The sequence below is a fragment of the Bombus huntii genome, chromosome 17, assembly GCF_024542735.1.
Source record: "Bombus huntii isolate Logan2020A chromosome 17, iyBomHunt1.1, whole genome shotgun sequence".
Taxonomy (NCBI): domain Eukaryota; kingdom Metazoa; phylum Arthropoda; class Insecta; order Hymenoptera; family Apidae; genus Bombus; species Bombus huntii.
In genome coordinates this window covers 6,306,423-6,329,453 of record NC_066254.1, presented here as the reverse complement: position 1 = coordinate 6,329,453, position 23,031 = coordinate 6,306,423, and the positions used below count along the sequence as shown (strand labels likewise).

Sequence of the window (23,031 nt, the reverse complement as noted above, 5' to 3'; positions counted from 1 at the left end):
GGTGTGCAAGTATTCAGTAACGTCCGCGGCAGCTTTGGGGGAATGGGGTTTGAATACTTTAGACAAGTATTTAGCAAACAGGTCGGCTTTTTCTATTGGGCTTCGCGCCCATCCACCTTGCGGACGGCGGATAGGTGGGATTATTTGTGGGGGGCGTGTGAGTTTCCTGGAGGCCTTCCATAGAGAGTAGTTGGTCGGCTGTGGGGGATAAGCTGGCGAGGTATTTTTGGAAACAGTCGTTTTTATAATTTTTTAAGGTTTTGGATAGCTTTCTAGTTGCGTTGTTTAGTTTGCGTTTGTCATCCGGTGTTCTATGGGTCTGCCATACTCTTCTTAGTCTACGTTTTTCTGCTATTTTTTTTTAGTATGTATTGGGGATATTCTTGTTTTCTGATAGACGTCTTTGTCGGTGTGGAGAGGCGGATTGCGTTTATTATGCTCGTGTTTAAGTATTCCGTGGCTGATTTCTTCCTTTCTGATTTCGATTTCTTCCTTTGTTTTTAGTGGAGTTAAGGCTGAAGTTGAGTGTGTAAAGACTTCTCTAAAGAGCTGCCAGTTGGTGTGTTGGTTGTGAATGGAGCCATTAGGTGTATTCTCGATGATTGTTGAACTGACTGTTGCTATCACGGGGGAATGATCAGAGGAGAGATCAGCCGAGGAGTTGATCTGGACGTGTCTTGATGAGATATTTTTAGTTACGAAGAAGTCGAGAAGGTCGGGTATTTTGTTGGTGTCAATGGGCCAGTATGTGGGTTCGTATGTGGTGAGGTAGTTGAGGTTGTTGTTTATTATGCTGTTTAAGAGGTTTTTGCCTCTTGCTGTAACCAGTCTGCTGCCCCATTGGATGTGCTTGGCGTTATAGTCTCCTCCAGCTATGAATCTATTGTCCAGTGTGTCCAGGAAGTTATCAAAGTCTTCTTTGGCGATGGAGTGTCTGGGAGGGCAGTATACTGCTGAGGTGGTGATTGTGCCATGACAGTCTTCTATTGCTGCGTTTGTTGCTTGGAGGTAGTCTTTCTGGAATGATGGAAGTTCGTAGTGCTTAATACTTGCTTTGATTATTATTCCGGTGCCACCGTGGGCCTTTCCGCTGGGGTGTTGGGTATGGTAGAATTTCTAACCATTTATTTTCAGGTAGTTTTTGTCGGTGAAGTGGGTTTCCGATACGAGCATTACGTCGATTTGCTGGTGTTTTAGGAAGAGTTCTAGTTCAAGTTTGTGTTGCGCTAGACCGTTGGCGTTCCAAAGAGCTATGCGCCTTGGTTTTATTTTGCGTCGGGGCGTATTAATTTATCCATGATGAGTGTTGGTAGCGATAGCAAATTATTTATTTGCTCTGATTGTTTCTCTATTAGCTTTTCAAGCCTAGAGAAGTTGTCTGTGTTAGGTGGGTTGGGGACACTATTTTGGGGAAGATTCCTTTGGCTATTCGGGTTATTTTGGATGCCTTGTACTGCTTGGGCATAGGAGGTTGAGGTGATGATGAATTTGGTAGGACTGGGTGTTTGGTTGGTTGAGGGGATTGGGGTAGTCGTGAATTTCGGCGGGCTGGGTGTTTGGTTGGTTACCCCTTTTGCTCTGAGTTTAGGGTACCTGTTTGTGTATAGAGTTTTATAGGCTGAGCAGCCTTTGTAGTTGGCAGGATGGTCACCTTGACAGTGGATGCATTTCGCTGGGGTTTCCGGTGATTTAGCGCACTGGTCAGTGGAGTGAGTGCCTGCACATTTAACGCAGCGGAAAGTATGGTTGCAGTATTTCTGCGTATGACCGTACCTTTGGCACCTTTTGCATTGCACTATTTCTTTTTTCACAAGCGGTGGTTCGGATTTTACTATTGCGTTCATTAGGCGACTGATGTTGTGGATTTCCGTATTGTTCGGCTTTTGTTTTATGTCTAGGAAGAATAAGGATAACGGGTCTTTCGAGACTCTATGCCTTATATTACTTACGTTGATGACTTCGTGGCCGAGTTTTGAGAGTTCGTATTTGAGTTCGTCTATGTCTGCTGAGTGGTGGATGTTTCGTAGGACCACCCGGAAAGGCCTTTCCTGTTTGAGTTGGTAGGTGTGGAAGTTGGCGTTCAGGGTATCTTGTTCTAAGTATCTTGGTGAGTTTTCTGTAAGCTTCTGGGTTCCTCGGCAGTATTTTTACTTTATTGTTATTTATCTTTAAGTTGTAGTCCTCCTTGGAGATATCTCTCTCTAAGGACTTGATCATTGTCTGTATGTCGATGACGTCATCCACAAATATTGGTGGGGGAGGGGGGATTCTCTGTGCCTGTAGGTTTGGCGGCGGGTCTGCGATTTCCATGGCGTCGTTAGTGGATTGCAGTACGGCGAACCTGTTGTGGGTGTTTATTTGTATCGTTGATTGTTCGTTCTGGGTGTCGATTGTGTATGGTTTTGCTGTTCCTATTTTCCGTTTCTTTGTAATATTAGCGTCGTTGGTGCGGAGAGCTCTGCTACACTTCTGCCACGGGGGAGGTAGCGCGGGGTAGTTGCGAGTCTGCTCCGGAGAGCCTGGTCGCGATTGCTGGGCCATCATCGAGCTAGTTAATTCGAAATGAATAACTAGTCGTGAGGCTATGATGCTAGTATTCGGGTTGGGGTTAGGTGCGTGGAATTTTCGTCTCCCTAAAGGGTAGGAAACACTTGGCTGTGTTCATTTTCGACGGTTGGGCGACACGTGTTGTTTTCGGACTACACTGGGCACTAGAGACACGTCTGCACGCTTCGGCACTCCACAGCGAACTGGTCTCTGATGTGAATTGACGTTACACGCTCGTCGATACATTCTATACGTTCCGTCGGGCAGATAAGACGATCTTGCTGCGACACTGTAGGACCGCGAGCGACGGTTAGAAAATACAGCCTGTGGTAAGCCTCGTGGCGTAACAACAAATAATACCATCTAATAGGTCACTTTGTATGTATGTAGCGTCTTACACACAAGCGTATTATTAATGTGTATGTTAAAAATTTTTGTGGACAGCTACAATATACTGCTCGCAATCACTTAGGCATGCGCTCCTTCTCGAAATTCCGACATAAGCCTCATGCTACTTTTCATATATACTTCTTGTTATCAGAAGATATCCTTGTTTTCTCCATTTCGCGGCCAACTCTTTTAGAGACAATGTTTCCATATCTTAAGGCAATGCAATCATGAATCACTTGCTAGCCTTACTTTAAACAATTACATGTAACTTCTTGTCATTAGGTCTTGATATCTATCACATATTATTCTAAAATTGAGTAGCACAAGCCAGTTGGCACCAATGTCCTTATAACTACGATGTCCCTATTTTGTACTTAGCTACTATACTACAACTATAGGCGAAAATTTTCAGAGGTGCAATGTGTTCGTCGTGATTAATTAAAAGGATATTATATGAACTTTTCAATGAAATAAATATGGAAAATCCAAGAATTGCTAACTATGCTTGGAAGTTGTGTGTGCAATATGATAGAGTTCGAGACATGTGGAAAGTACGGCTTCCAGGCAAGCAGGAGCTGATTCAGCGCATTAAAATAAGAAGGAAAGTTCGTATAAACGTTTTCGAGTAGACACTTGCTTTGTGTTACAGTGCTTTCTTACCTATCTTTAGAGAAATTGCTCGAATCGACCAGTTCCAGTTTCTACGGAAACTATAGATCGTCAGCCTTGTTCGAATAGCTTACACGGATTTGTCGAAAACTTTGATCGTCATGTCAATTAACGTTTTATAAGTAAAAGATTTTAAACGTCCCCGCATTTAATAATCTGTGGAGGCACGGGCCACGGAACTTTCCAATGGCTTTGGATGCAAAGCGCTACGCCGTCAAAGCGCAACACCGACGTGCCCAATGTACCATCGATATCTTCACGCTCATTCTGCCGAATTCTCGAAAGAGCATACACGTGCCAGCCGCGGCGGCACATCTAATGAATGCACGCTAGTGGGGGATATCGATGGACAACGAAGGGAAAAATCCGTTCGATCCGGAACAAAAGGGCAGTCGGTCTGTCTTACGCCGTTAAATGTATAACTCCTCAGTACCATTGCATAGCAACGCGTCGGGTGAGCTCTTGGTGTCTATTGTTACTTGTTAATCGTACCAGTTATTTGTTAATCGTATCTGTTAATTGTTATTTGTTGACTTTGACTGTTAATTCGTTCTTAATAAACAATTGTTCGTTAAAACATCTGAGTATTCCTTACGCACCTATCACGACACACCACCTCAAATCGAACGGATTCAGATCCGAAGAGCGTATTGGTCCGAAAATAAGGCCAGCACGATTTATCTATTTTCCAAGAAATCGTTCATCTGTGTAATGTTTAGCATCGCAAAATAAGTTATAAGCGGAACGTAAGGTCATATTAGGCATATTATATTATATGCACTTTTCTTCTTATTTCAGTATCCAGAATCAACCTCTGCCATATTTTCCACGTGTTCTGATTCATCTTGCATAATATATAATAATGATAATTGCAAATATATTTATATAATAACTCTATGATAAGCGCTTAATAATACATACAGTGAACTTGTACAGAGTAACGTTTGCTGACTGTCGGAGGCACATTGTTGCTGGCTATGCAAAGATAAGTGCCCATTTCTTGTCGAAGAACTCCAGTCAATTCTAGCGTTTCACCCACATAAGTTTTTAACGCTGAAACATGAAAAGATAGAGTCGTTATTTTTTAGCTTTGCCTCTATTTAATCTTCATCTTGTCTGCATACGCACTTAATAATAGAATTAGGTTTGGTTTACGTAAAAAGTAACTTCTTTTTATTAAGACACATATTTATTAAGATTTAGTAAGATACAATTTATTAAGATATATATAGCGAAAGGCAGGAAGTAGTAACATTTTACGTGAATTTGTATGGATTGAATATGCTGATGTGCTTATGAATAAGAGAGTATTGATCGATAATTATTAAGGCCAATTGTTTGTAACATGGGAATAAGCAAAAGTCATTTTTAAGTTTAAAGATCTTTAATTTAGTATTGAAATATGTTTAATGTATTTTAGCAAAAGTAGATAAAATAGGAATATTAAAAGCATTAAAAACTTAATATCTAGTTCTCGTGTTGTCCAAAGTTGCGTTTTGAAGATTTGAAGAAAATTTGACAAAAATGATGCATATACAAATGCTATCTGTAGTCAATAATATATTTTTTCGTTATCGGCAGAACATTTTCTCTTGATTTTATTGATATATTGGATTAATCACTTCTTAAAGTTACTCATTGTTGAAGCAACATCAAAATCGTATACTGTTTTATGCTAAAAAATACATCAAAAGACAAATACTATAAAAAGATTTGACGCGCTCTTTGAATACCGCTACTGTCAAGATGTATAAACACAATTAGCCTAGATCGTGTCGAAGTAGTACGTATGTACTTTTGACGAATTTTTAAAGTCAAAATTCTTTTGAAATCACGTTTAAAATACAGTTATTCTTAGAATATGATTTAAAATATAATCTTCTTTTTACTTTTTACGTAATTTATTACGTAAATCATTATTAAAGAAAGTTAATTTCCAGTTGTGTTACAAAGTAATCCACTTTGTACACAGGTATGTAATAAATTACCAGAAATTTTGATGAGAACGAACTTTTTATTTAAAAAAGTGACATCTTTCATATATGATTTCCTCTTCAATTTGCTTGGTAGTAGTATATCAAATATTTTTGAGGTAAAAGTAAGAGAATATAATTCGAATGTCGACACTCGCGTCACATGTATAGCATGTTTTCTGGAACTTTGGTAGTTGGTATAATACATTTTTTAAAAGTGTCTTGAGAACTTAATCTTTTTTATTAATATGTCAAGTACTAACCAAATTATTACATTACTTTCAAGTATTTTATAAACGTACGCCTTTAATTTATAACTTCGAACACTAAAATGATTAATTTATCCAAAATATCTTACATTGTTTCTGTCCATCTTCGCGAAGAATAATGTTCCGGCCATCTTCTCGTTTCCACGTGACAGTAGGCTGCGGTGAGCCAGTTGCAACACATTTCAATCTTATTTCACCACCTTCGTGAGTTACCATACCCTCGGCAGACTTATCGTCCATTATATCCGGTGGTATTACCACTTCCATGTAACCGTTCTAAAAATAGAACAATTAAAATTTTCATTAAAATTGTAACAGTCGTTATACCAACGTTATCATACAAAATCGTATTTAAGGTAACATTTAAATATTATTATTGGCCAGTGCATTATGTCAACATTTTATAATTAGATTAATTACAAGTGAAGCTGTCAGTGCCATGGTTCTTATAATTGAGATTCATTCGTTTTACTTTTGGGACAATAAAGAACTTTTACATTTAGAAGAAATTCGTCAGTCAAGATTTTGAAGGCAACTCTTTCTTCCAAATCTTTAACTTGCTTTCGATCTAAAAAGAATGTTGCAGCGGAATAATATAATCATAAATCCGTCGGGTCTGTTAAATTCCATTTCAGGTTGGCAACGGATGCCTTCCGTAGCTGAGGTTCAAATGACTAACGAGTTGTAGAGAACATATTCTGAGAATAAGTATGTCTTGAAGACCCACGTGCTTCGTGACTCTATTATTTGTAAGTAATCGCACGAACCAATCTCGGTCAATCGTTATCTCTGGATGACGGCAGACAGAGGCGGTTAGCTTTCACCTTCAGCAAAATTTCCCTAATCAATTAACATCTTTTTCCGCCACCTAATACTGTGAATCTAATGATCGAAGAATTTGCAAATGCTCCAATCTGCGTATCATTCCCAGCAGCACGTCCATCCTCGAATTTTCGCGAGTCTTGGAAAAAGCAAACTTTACGGAGACATGTCAATCAATCATCTATCGTCAAGCAATCTGTCATCCACAGTTTGTCGTCTAGTACAAAAAGGCCAAATATCAAGTCTATTCAACGAAAATAGATAACGTTTTCACCGCAGCTAACTCTCTTTGTCTCGTGCGCGAATCCAAAGTTTACAATCCAACTAGCCGATAAGTCGGCGGCGCCCAAACAATGACACTACACAATGATTTGTTGTTTACATTTGCTATGAAATATGTAGTGTTCGGATATATGTATGGCCAACGACCGAGCACACGAAGAAGCTATATACCCGGAGAGATAACTTTCTAAAATTTGAGTCAAGTTATACGACTCGTGCTCACCCTGCTATACTCTACTGTGCGTGTACCGAAGGTAAGAGAGAAAAGCAGGCAGTGCGAGTGAGACAGAATAGGTAAAGTTTAATAAGAAATCGCGGAGCCAAGTTATTTTTGTCTCTCTTAATCCCGGTCACACATTACTTATCTCTTTAACCCCTTAACCTACAACTACGGGCATAGCCCGTAGTACGATGATCGGACCAAATATAATATATAATATATTATATAATAGCTTGTTTACGTTTTCGGTCCCAAATTCTCGAACGTAAATCGTAGGTTAAGGGGTTAATTTCATTAAAAATTGTTGGTCAAATATAGTCACGTTTGGTATCATTTTGACCAAACGAATCTCAATAGTTCGACTAGGGACATCTCGTAATAATGTGGTAAAAAAGAAAAGAACATTTTTTATTCTGATAATTCGGTACCGTGTTGAATTACATAGATGCGGATCATAGATTACACCGGAGCCTGTCCTGAGCGAGCAGTTTTACGAATTGATGGGGAACTCCCGACCATACTAGCTATATATAGCTATGATTCGTATATCTGAACACTATGGATATACATAATATGCTTTGGCAGAACTTGTATAATGAAATTTATGCTACTAATTATATTAATTACATTGCTTTGTTATATAAATATTCGGTAGGTTTATATGAGGAATGCATAAATAATTGTTATGAGTATTGAAAATGTTACATTTTTCTGTCTAAATCGTTTCGGTTCAATTTGGAAAATCTTATTCTGCGTGTGGAATTAATACCAGCAGCATATCAACTCTAAAGTTTCATATCTCGAAAAGAGTTTATGCAAAAGACAAATAAGAGTTTGACATCGAGTAAACAAAACCCAATTTGAAATTGATCTAACAGTGTTTTTCTAAATTATTTCTAGGTATTGTTCAGTTTGTTCTTATCTCAATATTGTTGGATTTAATTAACGCAGCGTTATATTTACGCTAATATCTGCATGATAAGTATAATTTTAATATATAATAACATGATCTATAACTCTTTACAATTTATATTTTATCATGGCATATGTCTTAGAATATTCTCCAGCTTCTTGTAATTTTTATTCATACTTATTCCACGCGTATCATGTTCTCTTTATTAACTTGGAACGTTTTACATGCACAGGTGTACGCGAGTACTATCAATTACACGTACATACAGATCTTACTCAAGCTAATATTATCAACTTTAGAGCAATTAATAAATGTTCTTAAAGGGGATATTTCTTCACAACATGTAGTTAATAGTTTATTAACACGTTGACTGCCACGCGTGTTTTCAAAAAAATCTCCGTCAGGCCACGCGTACAGCAGTACCAAGCGTTCTCTGCTAGGTGCTCCCATCGATATTTTAGTAATGCGAGTCGCTCAAGCGGTGGTCTCAAGAATGATCTTTCGTTTCGTCTGTTCGCAACATTAAAACCACTAGCTGTTGTCGAATATAACGAAGGAAAGTGTGGTATAGATTATTCCGACCAAGTGGTTTCTTATGCCACCACAATTAGAAAAGGAATCAAATGGTAAAGAAAACTTGACATTCAATTCCTTCTGGAAATTTCTGTTGTAAACGCTTTGACAGTTCACAAAATTGCAACAAGGGAAAATATAAATATTAGAATATTTAGACAATTACTAGTTGCAAAATTATTAGAGTTGTCTCAAAATACAAAGAATCCTTGTCTTCGACGGAGTCAGCACAATATCGCCGTTTGGAAAAATGATTCCGGAAGAAGCGTTAGACGCGCATGCAAACTATGTTATGCAAATAAAAGACGTCGAATGGACCAAACAAAGGCATAAAAGAATTTGAAGAAAACAACAACTTCTTGTCTAAATTGTTCCGACCAACCTCAGCTATGTATAGAATGCTTTAAAGTTTTACATTCTAAATAATTTTTTTAATAAACCATTTTCGTATTTTTATTTTATAACAATTCAACAGTTTTATTATTATGGAATATCTTTTCAAATACCTACGATGATCCTTAGCAAGTAGTCAAATAAGCGACACCCGAATATAGGTTACGCGGCCTGACCAGAAACTTTGCTGACACCCGAATGCGGGTGTCGTGGTAGTCAACGTGTTAATAAATGTTCTTCAGTAAATTATTAATTTGAATTAAAATACTGGTAGAACTAATATACCCAATTTTGTTTTCATCATGTATTGTTTATGTTGATAGCTTCCTGAAAAAATTGTGCAGGAACGAATCGCGTAACAAAGTACAGTGCATTCGAGACGTAACATTTCAGTGCAAATAATAAATTATTTTCAAACAAATAATCAAAATTTTTATTTAAATCTTCTCGAGATTTTTACGTATTAAAAGACACTTGTTATTTTATAAACTCAGAAAGATAGTTATATCCACTGTATATATTACGTACATATATGTATAAAATATATGATTTTTTAGGAATATCTCTCTACTTTAAACTGTTAGTAGCAAAGATACTTTGCAAGTAGCATTCTTATATGTTGGATTACAAGCTATTTCAATTAGCCTTGTAGTAAATATACTGTACAATATTTGTAATTTTAGTGAATGTCGTGATATTGTTTTGTGAGAGTACAAAAACGTAGTTATCTTTTATTAGCAAATAAAATTCTATTTTTGATGAAATTTGGTAAAAAATATTAAAGTATCCGAGGAACAATTTCTTTTGCCTGTAAAAGTCACTTTGAGCAGGTGAAATCGAATCCTCAAGATTTTGGCGCTTCCGTTTTTTGAGTCTAACTTGTGATGATCCGAGATACAGTAAAACTTTGCATCGCTCCATTGAAAAATATTTGTGCCCTGGGAATAAATCTCGAGTAAATAATGAGTTTGTTATTTTAAAGATAAAACGTGTAACAGGCATTACATGTAAGAAATACAGTGCGGGTAAAATGACAGCCCACTTAACATTTCTGTTAATTTCTAAATACATAGGATGTTTCACCAGATATTAGCGCTTTTATTGGAACAAACAAATGAAAATGAACAATTCCGTGTAACATATTTCGGAGCCATATTGATCTGATATGTCAAACATATACATTGATATTCCGAAAATTAAAAATTATTTTCTAGAGTTGACATGTTGTTTTTCAGGTAAGTAAATTTTTAATGTATACTATATCTAATTTATTAAGTGTAATTACCAGTTATTTGCCCCAGTTTTATAATTTTCTTTGTATATTATGTTACGCCGGGTGACTCTCTACCTGGCCCAGGTCACACACCGCGGGCCAGACGGACACCAGATGTCCGCTCTTCCTTACGGCGTACCCTCAGTAGCCTTAAGCACCCGTCATAAACCCGAGTAACTTGCTTGCTAAGGTCCTTCAGACCCAACAAATGTCTATTTCTAAATCAGTTTCTAAAGACTATTGTTTACTACGGCTTGACACGGGAAAGTTAGTTTTTCTCACGTACGATGCTTCCCACTAGCAACTTTCTATCGAGGGCGGTTAAGACCCTTCCTAGTCCACCAACCTTCGTTTATCCAATCCGAAGCAATGTATACTGCCCTCACTTCCTGACCTAAAACAGCATGAACAAATCCGATGGTCCCGAGCGCTAGACACACCCATCACTAGCTTTCCTCCGACACAGCATCGTCACTCAACTTCACTTCTTCTACATCGTTGGAAAAGTCAACTACTAAGTCTAAAGCTAACGCCTATCGTGGCAGTCTAAGGATAACGCGAGAGTCGGTTCTCGGTATTGTCGAACATACATCTCCTCTACTAAATATGTTATAGTGCTACGTCCACTAATACACTAAATCCAATTATAAGAGCCCTGCTCTAACGTACACATCTATCGTATCTTCGTGCGATAAGTTGTTATCTATTTATATCTACTCGACAGTGTAATCTAAGTGTTGGAAATATATAATTTATAATTCTGTGAATCACAGTGTTATAGAAATTTAATCACCCCTATTATCTCAACGGAAATCAGGGGATCGATCAATTCGTGATGTCGATTGTTACAATCGTAACGGGAATTTACGACTCCCGTTGACGTCTCTCCTCGCGACTACGTCTCCCCGCGACTGGTCGAAATTACATGCGTTGAGAGGGTATCGATCAAAATCTCATTAAAGGTGGGGTTGATTGGAGCAGCCGCCCAGCCCCTTGTTGATTGCTGATTGTCCGTATTCTGCTTGATCGGGTTGGCTCGATGGTAGGACGAGCTGTGTGGCACATCGTTCCAAGATGCTCGTTGCCGTATGACCTGTGGTAGTCTGGATGAGGCCGTTGTCGCCAGGGTGAATTCGAAGATACGTTCGAAAGTCCGGTGCGTTGAGGATATGTTGTCTTCCTTGCGTTCTGGATCGCCGTGGTCATCTGCATTGCCTGGCGATTTTGTACTGCAGTTCACGAACCAGGAAGTATCGTGAAACAGCTCGGCCCATGAAGTATCGCGAAGCACCTCGTCCCAGGAGGTGTCGTTGTACAGCTCGCCGATTTCACAAAGGCATGTGAAATCCGTATATGGTTGCGCAATGAAGACGTGACGGAGATCTATGGTTGATTGTGGGACACGGCTCCCTCCGCTGACCCATCCGTATCGCGCCTTCTTGATGATGCTTGGTGGCTGAACCGGCGTGGTCCAATTATCTGCGAAAGACAAATTCGGAGAGGTCTTACCTTCCGTTTGGTTAGGTTTCTGGATCTGGATCTGGAGTGGGAAGATTTTGCATCTCGGTCCAAGATGCTCGGCTCCGTATGAGTGGTTGTCGTCCGTAGGTGCCGTGGCTGCCAGGGAAAATTGATGGCCAGGCCTAAGGATTGTTGCGTTGAGAGCACGTGGTCCACCTTGTAGGCTGCACTGAAATCAACGGGTATAGTGTTTTGTTTCAGCCCATTCGTCGGTGTGGTCCATTTCGGCGATAGTGTAGTAGGAGACGGCATGTCGGCTGGTAAGGTTTCATCCTTCTGTTGATCCAGAGACTCTTGAGCGATTGTCTGATTCAAGGCGTCTGATGGCGTTGAATCAGATTGTTGCGATGCTGATGATGTGAACGAGGTTGTCGTCGGGTCTCGGGTGGGTGACACGTTGTGAGTGTCACGCGATGAGTTCCGCATGTCATGCGACAAGATAGGCGTCCGAGTCGATGCGACATTCTCCGTCGGCTCGGGTTTCACGCATGAATCGCGTGTTTTTGTTGTCGAGGGGGTTGTTGCTGATATTTGATCAAAGAGATCTAAGAGCCGTATGTCAATCTCCTGATGCTCTTGCGATAAAGAGGCTGTGCGAGCAATTTCCCCCTCATCTAACACTTCTAGCTCTTCTTGAACCGCGAGTATCTTCCTCCAGTTCTCATCGAACGAGTTGCGGCACAAGATATTAGGAAGTTTTTCTTTACCTGCCCAGACGCTTCATATTCATCGAGTTGACGCCTCGTGTTTGTAAGTCGGCTGGCTAAGGCGCTTCGTCTCCGCCGTAATGTGCTGATCGACTCAGCTTGGGCCATACTTGATTTGAAGAGTAGGAACGCTCTTACCTTGATCAAATTGGTGTCGATCTGAGGTTCGGTTGCTACTCGTTACGATGCGGCGTGGGCTCGTGTAGATGTTGAGCGAGGGAGGTGTTCCTCTCCGATGGCGGTTCCTTTGGTCAGTTGACTAAGTAGTTGGAACTTGGATTTCACGCGACACTGTATAGTCACTGGTCAGTGCACTTTTTTGGTGGCACGAAATCCGGCTCGAAGGACCATGTAATTTCGACCAGTCGCGGGGAGACGTAGTCGCGAGGAGAGACGTCAACGGGAGTCGTAAATTCCCGTTACGATTGTAACAATCGACATCACGAATTGATCGATCCCCTGATTTCCGTTGAGATAATAGGGGTGATTAAATTTCTATAACACTGTGATTCACAGAATTATAAATTATATATTTCCAACACTTAGATTACACTGTCGAGTAGATATAAATAGATAACAACTTATCGCACGAAGATACGATAGATGTGTACGTTAGAGCAGGGCTCTTATAATTGGATTTAGTGTATTAGTGGACGTAGCACTATAACATATTTAGTAGAGGAGATGTATGTTCGACAATACCGAGAACCGACTCTCGCGTTATCCTTAGACTGCCACGATAGGCGTTAGCTTTAGACTTCGTAGTTGACTTTTCCAACGATGTAGAAGAAGTGAAGTTGAGTGACGATGCTGTGTCGGAGGAAAGCTAGTGATGGGTGTGTCTAGCGCTCGGGACCATCGGATTTGTTCATGCTGTTTTAGGTCAGGAAGTGAGGGCAGTATACATTGCTTCGGATTGGATAAACGAAGGTTGGTGGACTAGGAAGGGTCTTAACCGCCCTCGATAGAAAGTTGCTAGTGGGAAGCATCGTACGTGAGAAAAACTAACTTTCCCGTGTCAAGCCGTAGTAAACAATAGTCTTTAGAAACTGATTTAGAAATAGACATTTGTTGGGTCTGAAGGACCTTAGCAAGCAAGTTACTCGGGTTTATGACGGGTGCTTAAGGCTACTGAGGGTACGCCGTAAGGAAGAGCGGACATCTGGTGTCCGTCTGGCCCGCGGTGTGTGACCTGGGCCAGGTAGAGAGTCACCCGGCGTAACATATTATATACATTATAATCTAAAACATTTCAACGTATTTGTAGTCCAATACCGATGATTTAGTCATAGACCGAATTTCTTTTACCTGCAAGTTCAATATTTTGACAACTGAGATTAAATTAGAAGATGTTCGTTTAATTTTTCTTCTACCTTTTCCCATAGAAAAATGTCTAAAAGTCCAAAACAGAAAAGAGAGAAATGATCAGAGGAGAACATGAATGGGGTATTGAAGCTACTCCTCAAAAATAAAATGGCCCAAAGACAGGTCACTGAAGCTTTCAATGTTTCAAAAACGACGAATGTGAAGTCTGGGCATACGTCGAATGCGCAGATCAAGAAAATATTAAGTATTTTCCATACGATATACGTAAAAATCGAATTTGAATAGTAATGTGTATACTGACATCTAGAGGACTTTTTTTTAAACATTATTAACCATTTAGAGCAAAAGATCATATAATTAAATAATTGATCGGTACTGGACGACCGTCGTCCAGTTTTTCGTTTCCTACAAATTCCGACATTACTGTTCTTGCAGATTATCAATTCGTATTATTGAATTTCATAAAATTAATTTTCCTACTTTTATCAAGTTCCATTTGTGCTATAAAGTCACTTTGTAAATTTTCATTTTTACCAACTCTAGCACAAGGTACTGTGCGACTCTCCCCTGCATCTTATTTTGTATGTGATTCGAAATCCAAATTATTTGATATTTTTCATATCAAACTAAGATAAAGATTCTCAACAACTTCTGCAAAATTACCTATACTAGAATTTATGACGTTCCTGTCTCACAAGATCAATAACCATGACTTTTCCTCGACTCTTTTTCTCTGATGAAATATTAAATAGTTTCCTTCCTTCTTTCTGTCCGGACGAATTTTATCTTTTCCGCAGGTCATTGAGATCTGGTCGCCTTTTTAAATTACCTTTTCCGTAGTTTTCATGTCACAATAAAGAGATTAAAAAATGCTGGATCAAAATTCTTAATGCTTTTCTCATCCACTCCGTACTGTTATCTTTTTGTTTATGTTCAAAATAGCGAATAGAGGTACATATAGAGGCGAATACTTCTGTGTTTAGTCTATTGACACCCCCTCCCTCTCGCCCCTTGATGAGGTTGACTCGTGTTAGATCACAATGTCAGTTTGCCTAACAATCAAAACTATATGGAATTTTGGGGATATACAGGCTGAGTCTTCAACAGTAAACCACCTGAATAATTCTTTCAATTTCTTGAGATGCAGGGAAATGTTTGAAACAGAAGTTGTTTGGTTTCGAGAAGGCTATTACCCGATGGAAAAAGTTTTTCTCAGATGGACGCGTTTACGAGTTTCAAAGAACACTTTAATAGGCTTCGTTTTTTAAAGTGGAGCCGTGTAGTTTTGAATACCTATTTGTCCCATTGTTGCCCTTTTGAAGACGGATTTAAATATCGCGGTCATTTAAGGTCACTCAAGGTCATAAAATGTAATAAATAGTCCAGTCGAACGTAATGTTTCAATATTCCGAAACAAAGGAAAATGGATTTACCATTTTCAAGATAAGCGGCCCGTTTATAAAACACCATTAAACTAGGAGACGCAATCAATTGGAGAAAAGATAAATTTTGTGTGACTACTTATCGTACTCGAATTCGACTCTACATCTTCGTTACTTTGTCGAAATTGCTATGTACAATAATTATTAATTATGAATAACGAAAGAAATCCTTAGTATTCGTTGTTTAACATAATTATAAAACACCAATCAATAATAACACAGGTACTTCACAGTGAGATATTTGAATTATTCATCTAATATAAAGAATAAGAATTTTGGAACAAAAAATTAAACGGTTAGTACAAACATTCGATAATTGCACGAAAAAGTCCTCTACGTAATTGCACAGCCGTCGTGTCCACTTTGAGAAGGGCAGATTTCCCTGAGGTATCGCGGAAGTTTGGCGGTCCATTGCGATCGAGCAGTGTAACATGATCCAATATTATCAGTTATCGCTGAGACAATGTATCCAAGTAATCATTCAAAAGTGAAAATTGCTTTATTTTAGACTTTTTAAAATTAAATTTCTACTAACGCATTTGCAGGATTTTCCCGGCTAAAATAAGATCAAACACGTTATATTATGAATAATATTTAATTATTAATTATTAAGTAAGCAAATATGTTCCAAATTTTATCGTGTTTGGTGTCATTTTAACCAGTAAAACGTAAGAAACAAATTGGCAAAAGTTTCATTGAACAAAAATCGCAAATAAGAAAGTCTGATTTTTTAATTAAATCTTTCAACTTATCGCCAGCCTTTAACGAGGCTTTCTTTCTCTTTCACTCGCGTTGTCAATTTTGAGGAATAGAGTCGTTTCTACATCTCCATAATTGTAACGTTTGAGTCCAATTTTTGTGCAATTATCGAATGTAATTATTAAAATTGTATACACGACATATTACAAACATTGAATCGAATCTTTTTCTGCAAAACGTTATCGAACACGAAAGAACGAACACGAATAATCGAATCGAAAATGACCAAACGATCGACTGTTGGATAAGTGTTTACTAAGAATTTGACTAAGTACACTCTCTTAAATGCAAATGACTCATTGAATTTTTTTTTGATATTAACTTTTTAATGAACGGCAATCCTCGAATAAAACTTACTCAAATTGCTAACATTAACAAGATATTTAAAAAATGTCAAAATCGGCGGTATCTCCTCTTTTTGTAAATATTTACCGGCTATTGAATCCATTGAATCCGGATTCTCGATTGCCTTATCTGTTTGCTTATGTATATCTTTTATATATACATAGCTGGATACACAAATAAGTTTCGTCTATGGCGAGATCAATTTAGCCACCCGAGTAACCAGTTATCTCTTGAATCGACAGATACAATACCGATACAATGATACGACATGCGATGTACATACTCGAAACGTTACAGATTGAATCAATGAATTAATGAATTAATGAAGAGTAGCTAATCATTGGTAGGATACACGCTTGTTAAAGATCGAAGATGTCCGTGAATTAATTAGCTTTGAAATTAAAAGGTTGATATAACTATCACGTTAACACGCAGGTTAGGTATGTGGGAGACTTTGCGTTTGTGGAAAATTATTCGAAGATAGCAATATGGTCCTGTTGATGGTACGGAAGTGTAGGGGTAATAGGGTGAATGCAACAAGCAATGTATAATAAACGATTCATAATTGGTAATAATGTATAAATAATTCGTAACGATTAAGAATAGAAGCAGATAATAGTATTTAATTAGAACCCATATTTTTTATTTCAACTTCCAATTTATATTCCTTTGATAGCAAAAACTAAAATAGAATTGATTATAATAAATTTTGAATATAGGAGATTGAAAATCGAAATGGTTTATCAATTGGTCTGATTTCAAACCAATCTCGTAAAAAAGTTGTAAGGAGGGGAAATATAGCTTTAGGAAATACGCAATTAGTCGAGTGTTTACGGTACGTGCCAATAACAAGACAAGCTTTTGATTTTTGGAGAAGTCGACTGTAACAAAAATTTGCGGTGACCATTGTATACGAAACGAAAGCTTATAGCTATAATTTTAGCGGATACTGTTTATCTATTTCGTTTTGCGTGTATTAACGTCCTCATGGTGTATCGTATAGTAATTAATGCATCAGATTATATATTGGTATTTGTAGGTAACACGTTATACAGAGTGGAGAAGCAGCAGCAACTTGTCACGATTGCAAAATAAAATGAGTGAACGGCTGATGAACGAGTAAAATACTCGTACAATAACAAGTGAATGTAAAGGGAGCTCTAAATTCCAAGAAATTCCATTTTATGAGCCGAACAAAATGTATAATCTTATAATGTTTTAAGGATAGTAAGTTAGACAGGCGAAAAAAACAGGTGTTAACGATCAAGTATAACAGATACAGTAGTAAATATTCAACAATTTTTCAACCGTAATGTATTTATACACGAATCTGCGTACTTCGTATCAAAGTTTCTGTTGAAAATGACAACGTGAGTTCGTGCTCGCCATCCATATGCAGATGCGTTAGTTATAAGAAATAGTAACTAGAGGATGATCCTAGTTACAATCGATAGATTTAATCGATAGGCTTAAGATGCCTTTTTGTTTTTATCCCTAGTTTTTGTAAGCGCGTGCAATAAAGGATTTTTTGGCTCAGAACGGTGTGATAGATTTATCCATTCAATAAAATAATAACTATTCTGATCTTACCTCTGAGTATTGAAATAACAACAGTTTCGATACACATATTTTTATGTACAGCATGTATAAAAAGTGTCAGAACGTATGTGTCCACTAGCCTGATTCCGGAGGATCGGAGCCTCCGGATCGATTGATTCATGCAAAATTTTGTAAAAATTGACGTTTGCTGGCACAAAATTAACGTGCTACTTAGCACGAGGATCAAATGGAACTTTACTAAGAAAGTATACTTGGGCACCATGATGTGCAAGATATTATTCCTGTATATGTAGGATTTGTACACATTTTGTTCGATCACTCGCGGAGAGACGCGATCGCGGAGAAGCGTATCAACAGAAGTCGTAAATTCCCGTTACGATTGTTCAATCGACGCCGCGAGATGATCGATCTCCTATTACGATTAGGCTAATAGAGGTGGTTAATTGAAGAGTACACTGATGTAACAAGTTTCCAGTTATGTTTTATTATGACACTGTGTATACACGATGAGCTGAGTTAAATAAAACAGTTGTGATGCTTGACTTGGCCAGAATGTACAACGTAAAGTCAGAGGATGAGAGGGCGAGAGCGTAGGAACGAATGGGATGAAACTGACTACGAATGAGTGCGACCTGAGACTTCGCGGTGTTGTGACGACTGACTGTATTCGACTGACTTGAGAGTCCCCGGTCAAGACTATCTTGAGCTCGTATATTTTTTCCGAAGGAAAGCTTGATGCCGATTCGTCTTGACCCAGCTAATAAAGCAGGATATGAGGAAGTCTCCCACCAGCGTGCGTCGGAGGTGACTTCATTCCTGGGGAAAACCAGTCGTTTTCGGTGGACATATGTTGGGTTTTCCCATTCGGTGATTACCTGCTTTTTCCGAGCTTTTTAAGAGCCTAATAAAATCAAGGATGTTTCCTAATCCGGACATAAACCGAAATGCTTCTAGACAACTAGATTGATTGGCAAATATATGGAAACAATTTAGCTAGAAGGTGACGTTTTATGGTGGGTCCTTGAGTTTATTGAGGGTCGGGAAGCAGGTAGGTGGGCCGCTGGCTGCCAGGTAGCATTGGCTGGGGTGCGGATGCTCCATGCGACGTAACACATTTTAATCAATTTAATCCTCATTTTATCAATAAATCCAATTATTTTGCCATCTATCTCTATTACCGACTATCTCGAATTGTTTGTTGTTCCAAAAATGTGTTGCGCGCAATACTGGGCACTATTAAATAAATTTTCATTTAAATAATTGTTTAAATGCTAAAAGACAGAAATAAATTATTTGCAATATCAACAAGTTTAAATATATTATTTAAAATAATGAGATTAATTGTTATTTACAAATTTTACTTTCTATTTATTCTAAAAGAAAGCTAATAACATCAGATCGCCTCTTCTTCGACGTCATCCAATCTTTGTTTGAAATTCTTTTTTCACGCAGTAGATAATTCTGTAATAATGTGAAATCACGCTGATTACTCCATTCTGTTTATCGTGGGCTATCCCACCTGCTAACGAAAACTTGTTGTTTTCTCGTTAATGTCACGTTATTTACTTTCTACGTGACTGCGAAATGTAAACTTGTTGCGAATAATCTCGATGTAAGACCCAATGGAATTTCAATGTCATTTCTCCAGAAAACGGTTCAATTGCGACTCATAGCTTATTTTGAAAAGTTGGCAAGTTGGTCCTCGCGATGAGTAGACGTTTGTAAAATTGTGTCATCCAGTGTTGTAGAATCATGGTGGTCCGGTCAAATAAGTGTATTTTTTATATACCCTGTACATATACAGGCTTTCCAGAATAATTCCATACCGCCAGACAGGATAAGACGTCAAACAAAAAAACATTTTTCTTTTCTCCAGCTTATTTTTACGCGTAAATTTTTTTTATTTAAAGCTAAAGTTTGAAATAGTTGTCGATACTCTGTCACACTGAACGTATTTCATTGTAAGCTAGCTCAAGCAGAAACAAAGCCATATACAAGAAAACTTTATCCTCTTCCTTTGACTTACTTTTGCATACAGAAAAATCTGCTGCCTAAGTGTGCTATCTTGAGATTCCTTGATTATACATATCTTTTCTAAATTTTTCGTTTCTGTTAACAAAACTTCCATAAATGATAAAGTGCAGGTATTCCTAAAAGAAAAAGTGTAAAGAAACTAAAATTAATGTCCAAACACCCAAAATTCCAACATTAACCCGACATATACATGTTGTTAAATATACTTAAGTGTTTTTTCCTATCACTATCACGATCTATACCTCAGGTATTTCCTAACTATGTCAACATTATACCTTGTTTTACCAAATGTCCGGCTGGACAAATTGTAAATTACAAATTGAATAATAAAAAAAAAATTATACCTTGTAAATCCTGTAAGGTATTCTCGCGCTATTGTAGCACATTTATCTTGCTGGAAATATACATATACACGCTCTTTTCAAATATCATGAGGTAGTCATCTGATCTTTTAAAAATTGTTTGCAAAGAAAATTATATATCTATCTGTTGTTAAGCTTTGTTCATAAAAATATGATTCGATTAAATTGTTATACTCAAAATGTTGCACCAAACATTAACGTTTTTCTTTCCTCGTTGTAAGCAAAACGTAGCCAAATTGTGGTACTTTTAGACTTTGCAATCCATTGGTAACGCGCGAATGCTGAATTGATGTCATTCCAAATGGTTCACATTTATAACTTTCTCGTGATTGTATTATGTTGAAGTGGTCACCACTTATAAGAAAACTCTACATCTGGTCTTTTTAGTTTTCTCAAGCAATGAAGCTGTCACGTAATTTTTGGGGTTGGTTGATGAAAATAAAATAGCTGAGTCGTAACACAACTATTAACTTTGTTTTAATTAAACTTTATTATGAATTCAGCAATCACAATGTAACACACACTGAATTAACATAAATCACAATTCACTCCAACCACGTTATGTAAGACTTAGTTACAACGATACGTTAAGTACACGACTTATAAGGGTAGAGACCGGTGTAGATATGTTGACTATTCTAAGGATACAGAATAAGTGAAGTTTTACTGATGATACTGTGTCTGAGAAAAGCTAGGGGTGGGTGTGTCTAAGGACACGGGACTATCGGATTTGTTGATGACAATTTTTGTTAAGGAAGTGAAGGCAGTAGACACCGTCTCCGATTGGATAATAAGACGGTTGGTGGACCAGGAAGGGTTTTAGCCGCCCTCGCGAGAAAGTTGCTAACGGAACATACCAGATGTGAAGAGAACCAACTTTCTAAGCTAACACGTGGTAGACAATAAACGTAAAGGGAAATCTAAGACAGGAAATACTCGCTTGGTCCGAAGGACCTTAACTATGAAAATGCCAAGGCCCCTGGTGGGTACTTAAGACTATTGAGGGTGCGCACCAAGGATATGCAGACATCTGGGTGCCATCCTGTCCGCGGTGTGTGGCCTGGTCTCTGACGTGAATTGACGTTACAAAGCCATCGACAGCGCGTAGACAAAAAACTGCGACGAAGTCAGACCATAAACAGTAGACGGGCGACGTTGGCTTCGGGGTTTTTAGTTATTGGGTAACACAGCTAGCGTGCGAATCTGGACCAGCTCAAATTGTATTCTTACTTATAATTACACTTCTGTTTAAATATATTTTCTGCCTTACAATTTATCCACGTGTTTTCTCTGTTTACACATCGAATAACCTTAACATATTAATATTTACAACATATTAAAACGCTCGTAAAATCCTGTATTATTATCAGATCAAAATTTGAAACCTGTGCATGTACATGCTGCTGGAAATGGCTGGAAATAACTAGATTGTAATGTAAAAGATGTCAAAATTATATTATTATTTTGTATTATATTCGTATTACTACCTTGTACTCTACTGCCAAATACTCGACTGTATAAATTACAAATATACTCTAAACAGTTTATCATATTTATATCATCATATTACATCAAATAATTATTTAATTTATACCAAATATAATAAAGATTAAAATACATCGCATGGACTGGAATCATTTCAAGTGCTTAAATTTTGACTCACCTGACTTTGCATAGGTTCGGTGTTTATTTGGCACATATAAGCACCGGAATCATTTTTTTGAACATTTGACACATGTAACTTCCACGTATTGTGCCCATTATGTGTAACTGAGAGCCGTGGATTATGCGCTATTAAATGTGTGTGTATCGCCAAGATTGCTCGAGAATCGGATTTCATCCAAGCTACCTGTGGAAAATATTTAAATTGTTGTCGTGAAAAAGTAAAACTACATTTTACATTATATAATGCACTACATGTAATAGTGGCGCTGACGCCACATTTAGTTTTTGATGCATTTATACATACAGAATGTGTGAAGGATTTGACAGTTATCAATAAATTTCAAAGAAATTTCTTAGGAAATGGAATGATTTAAAAATATTAGTTTTTAATTAAGTTAAGTTAAGAAAAACCACTAGGTGTCGACTAAAATTTGTTTGGCTACCAGTGATTATTACCAATGACAAAAATTTAATTTTGATTATCAGTAACAAATATGAATGTTTGGAATTTTTTGTTACCGATAACCATTATCGATGATGGAAATTTAATTTTGGTTACTAGTAACCAATATAAATGACCGGAATTTTATTTTGGTTACCGATAACGATTATCGATGGGAAAAATTTTTTTGGCTCCCGCTAATCGATATCGGCGACAAAAATTTTTTCTGCTTGTTCGAATATCGTCGATTGTTATTAACATTACTGACGATTAGTATTTATTGACAACATACAGAAAGCTTAATTATAATACCTACATATCTTATTAAGCGAAAAGGCGGTATGAAAATACCTAAAACAGAGAATAAAATAAAGATATTATAGTACACTTTAATAACACTTATGTTAACATTGTACAACATCTTCTATTCTATTCTTTGTTTCATGTATACTGTTCATACTGTTCTTTTGCTTAATAAAATATATGTTTTGTAATTGAATTTTTTTACGTTGTCGATGAATATGTAGTAATTACCATGAATGTT

General features: G+C 37.5%; 1 protein-coding gene across 1 annotated transcript in view; it reads right to left on the bottom strand.

Moving 5' to 3' along the window:
* The window catches only part of LOC126875174 (lachesin-like), a 549,607-nt gene that overhangs the window by 37,868 nt on the left and 488,708 nt on the right, over positions 1 to 23,031 (bottom strand). The window contains exons 7-9 of the mRNA XM_050637912.1: positions 22,044 to 22,229; positions 5,938 to 6,124; positions 4,528 to 4,659 (exon numbers count right to left, since the gene is read on the bottom strand). Of these exons, the coding sequence (XP_050493869.1) occupies positions 4,528 to 4,659; positions 5,938 to 6,124; positions 22,044 to 22,229 (505 nt within the window). The remainder of the gene's footprint in view (positions 1 to 4,527; positions 4,660 to 5,937; positions 6,125 to 22,043; positions 22,230 to 23,031) is intronic.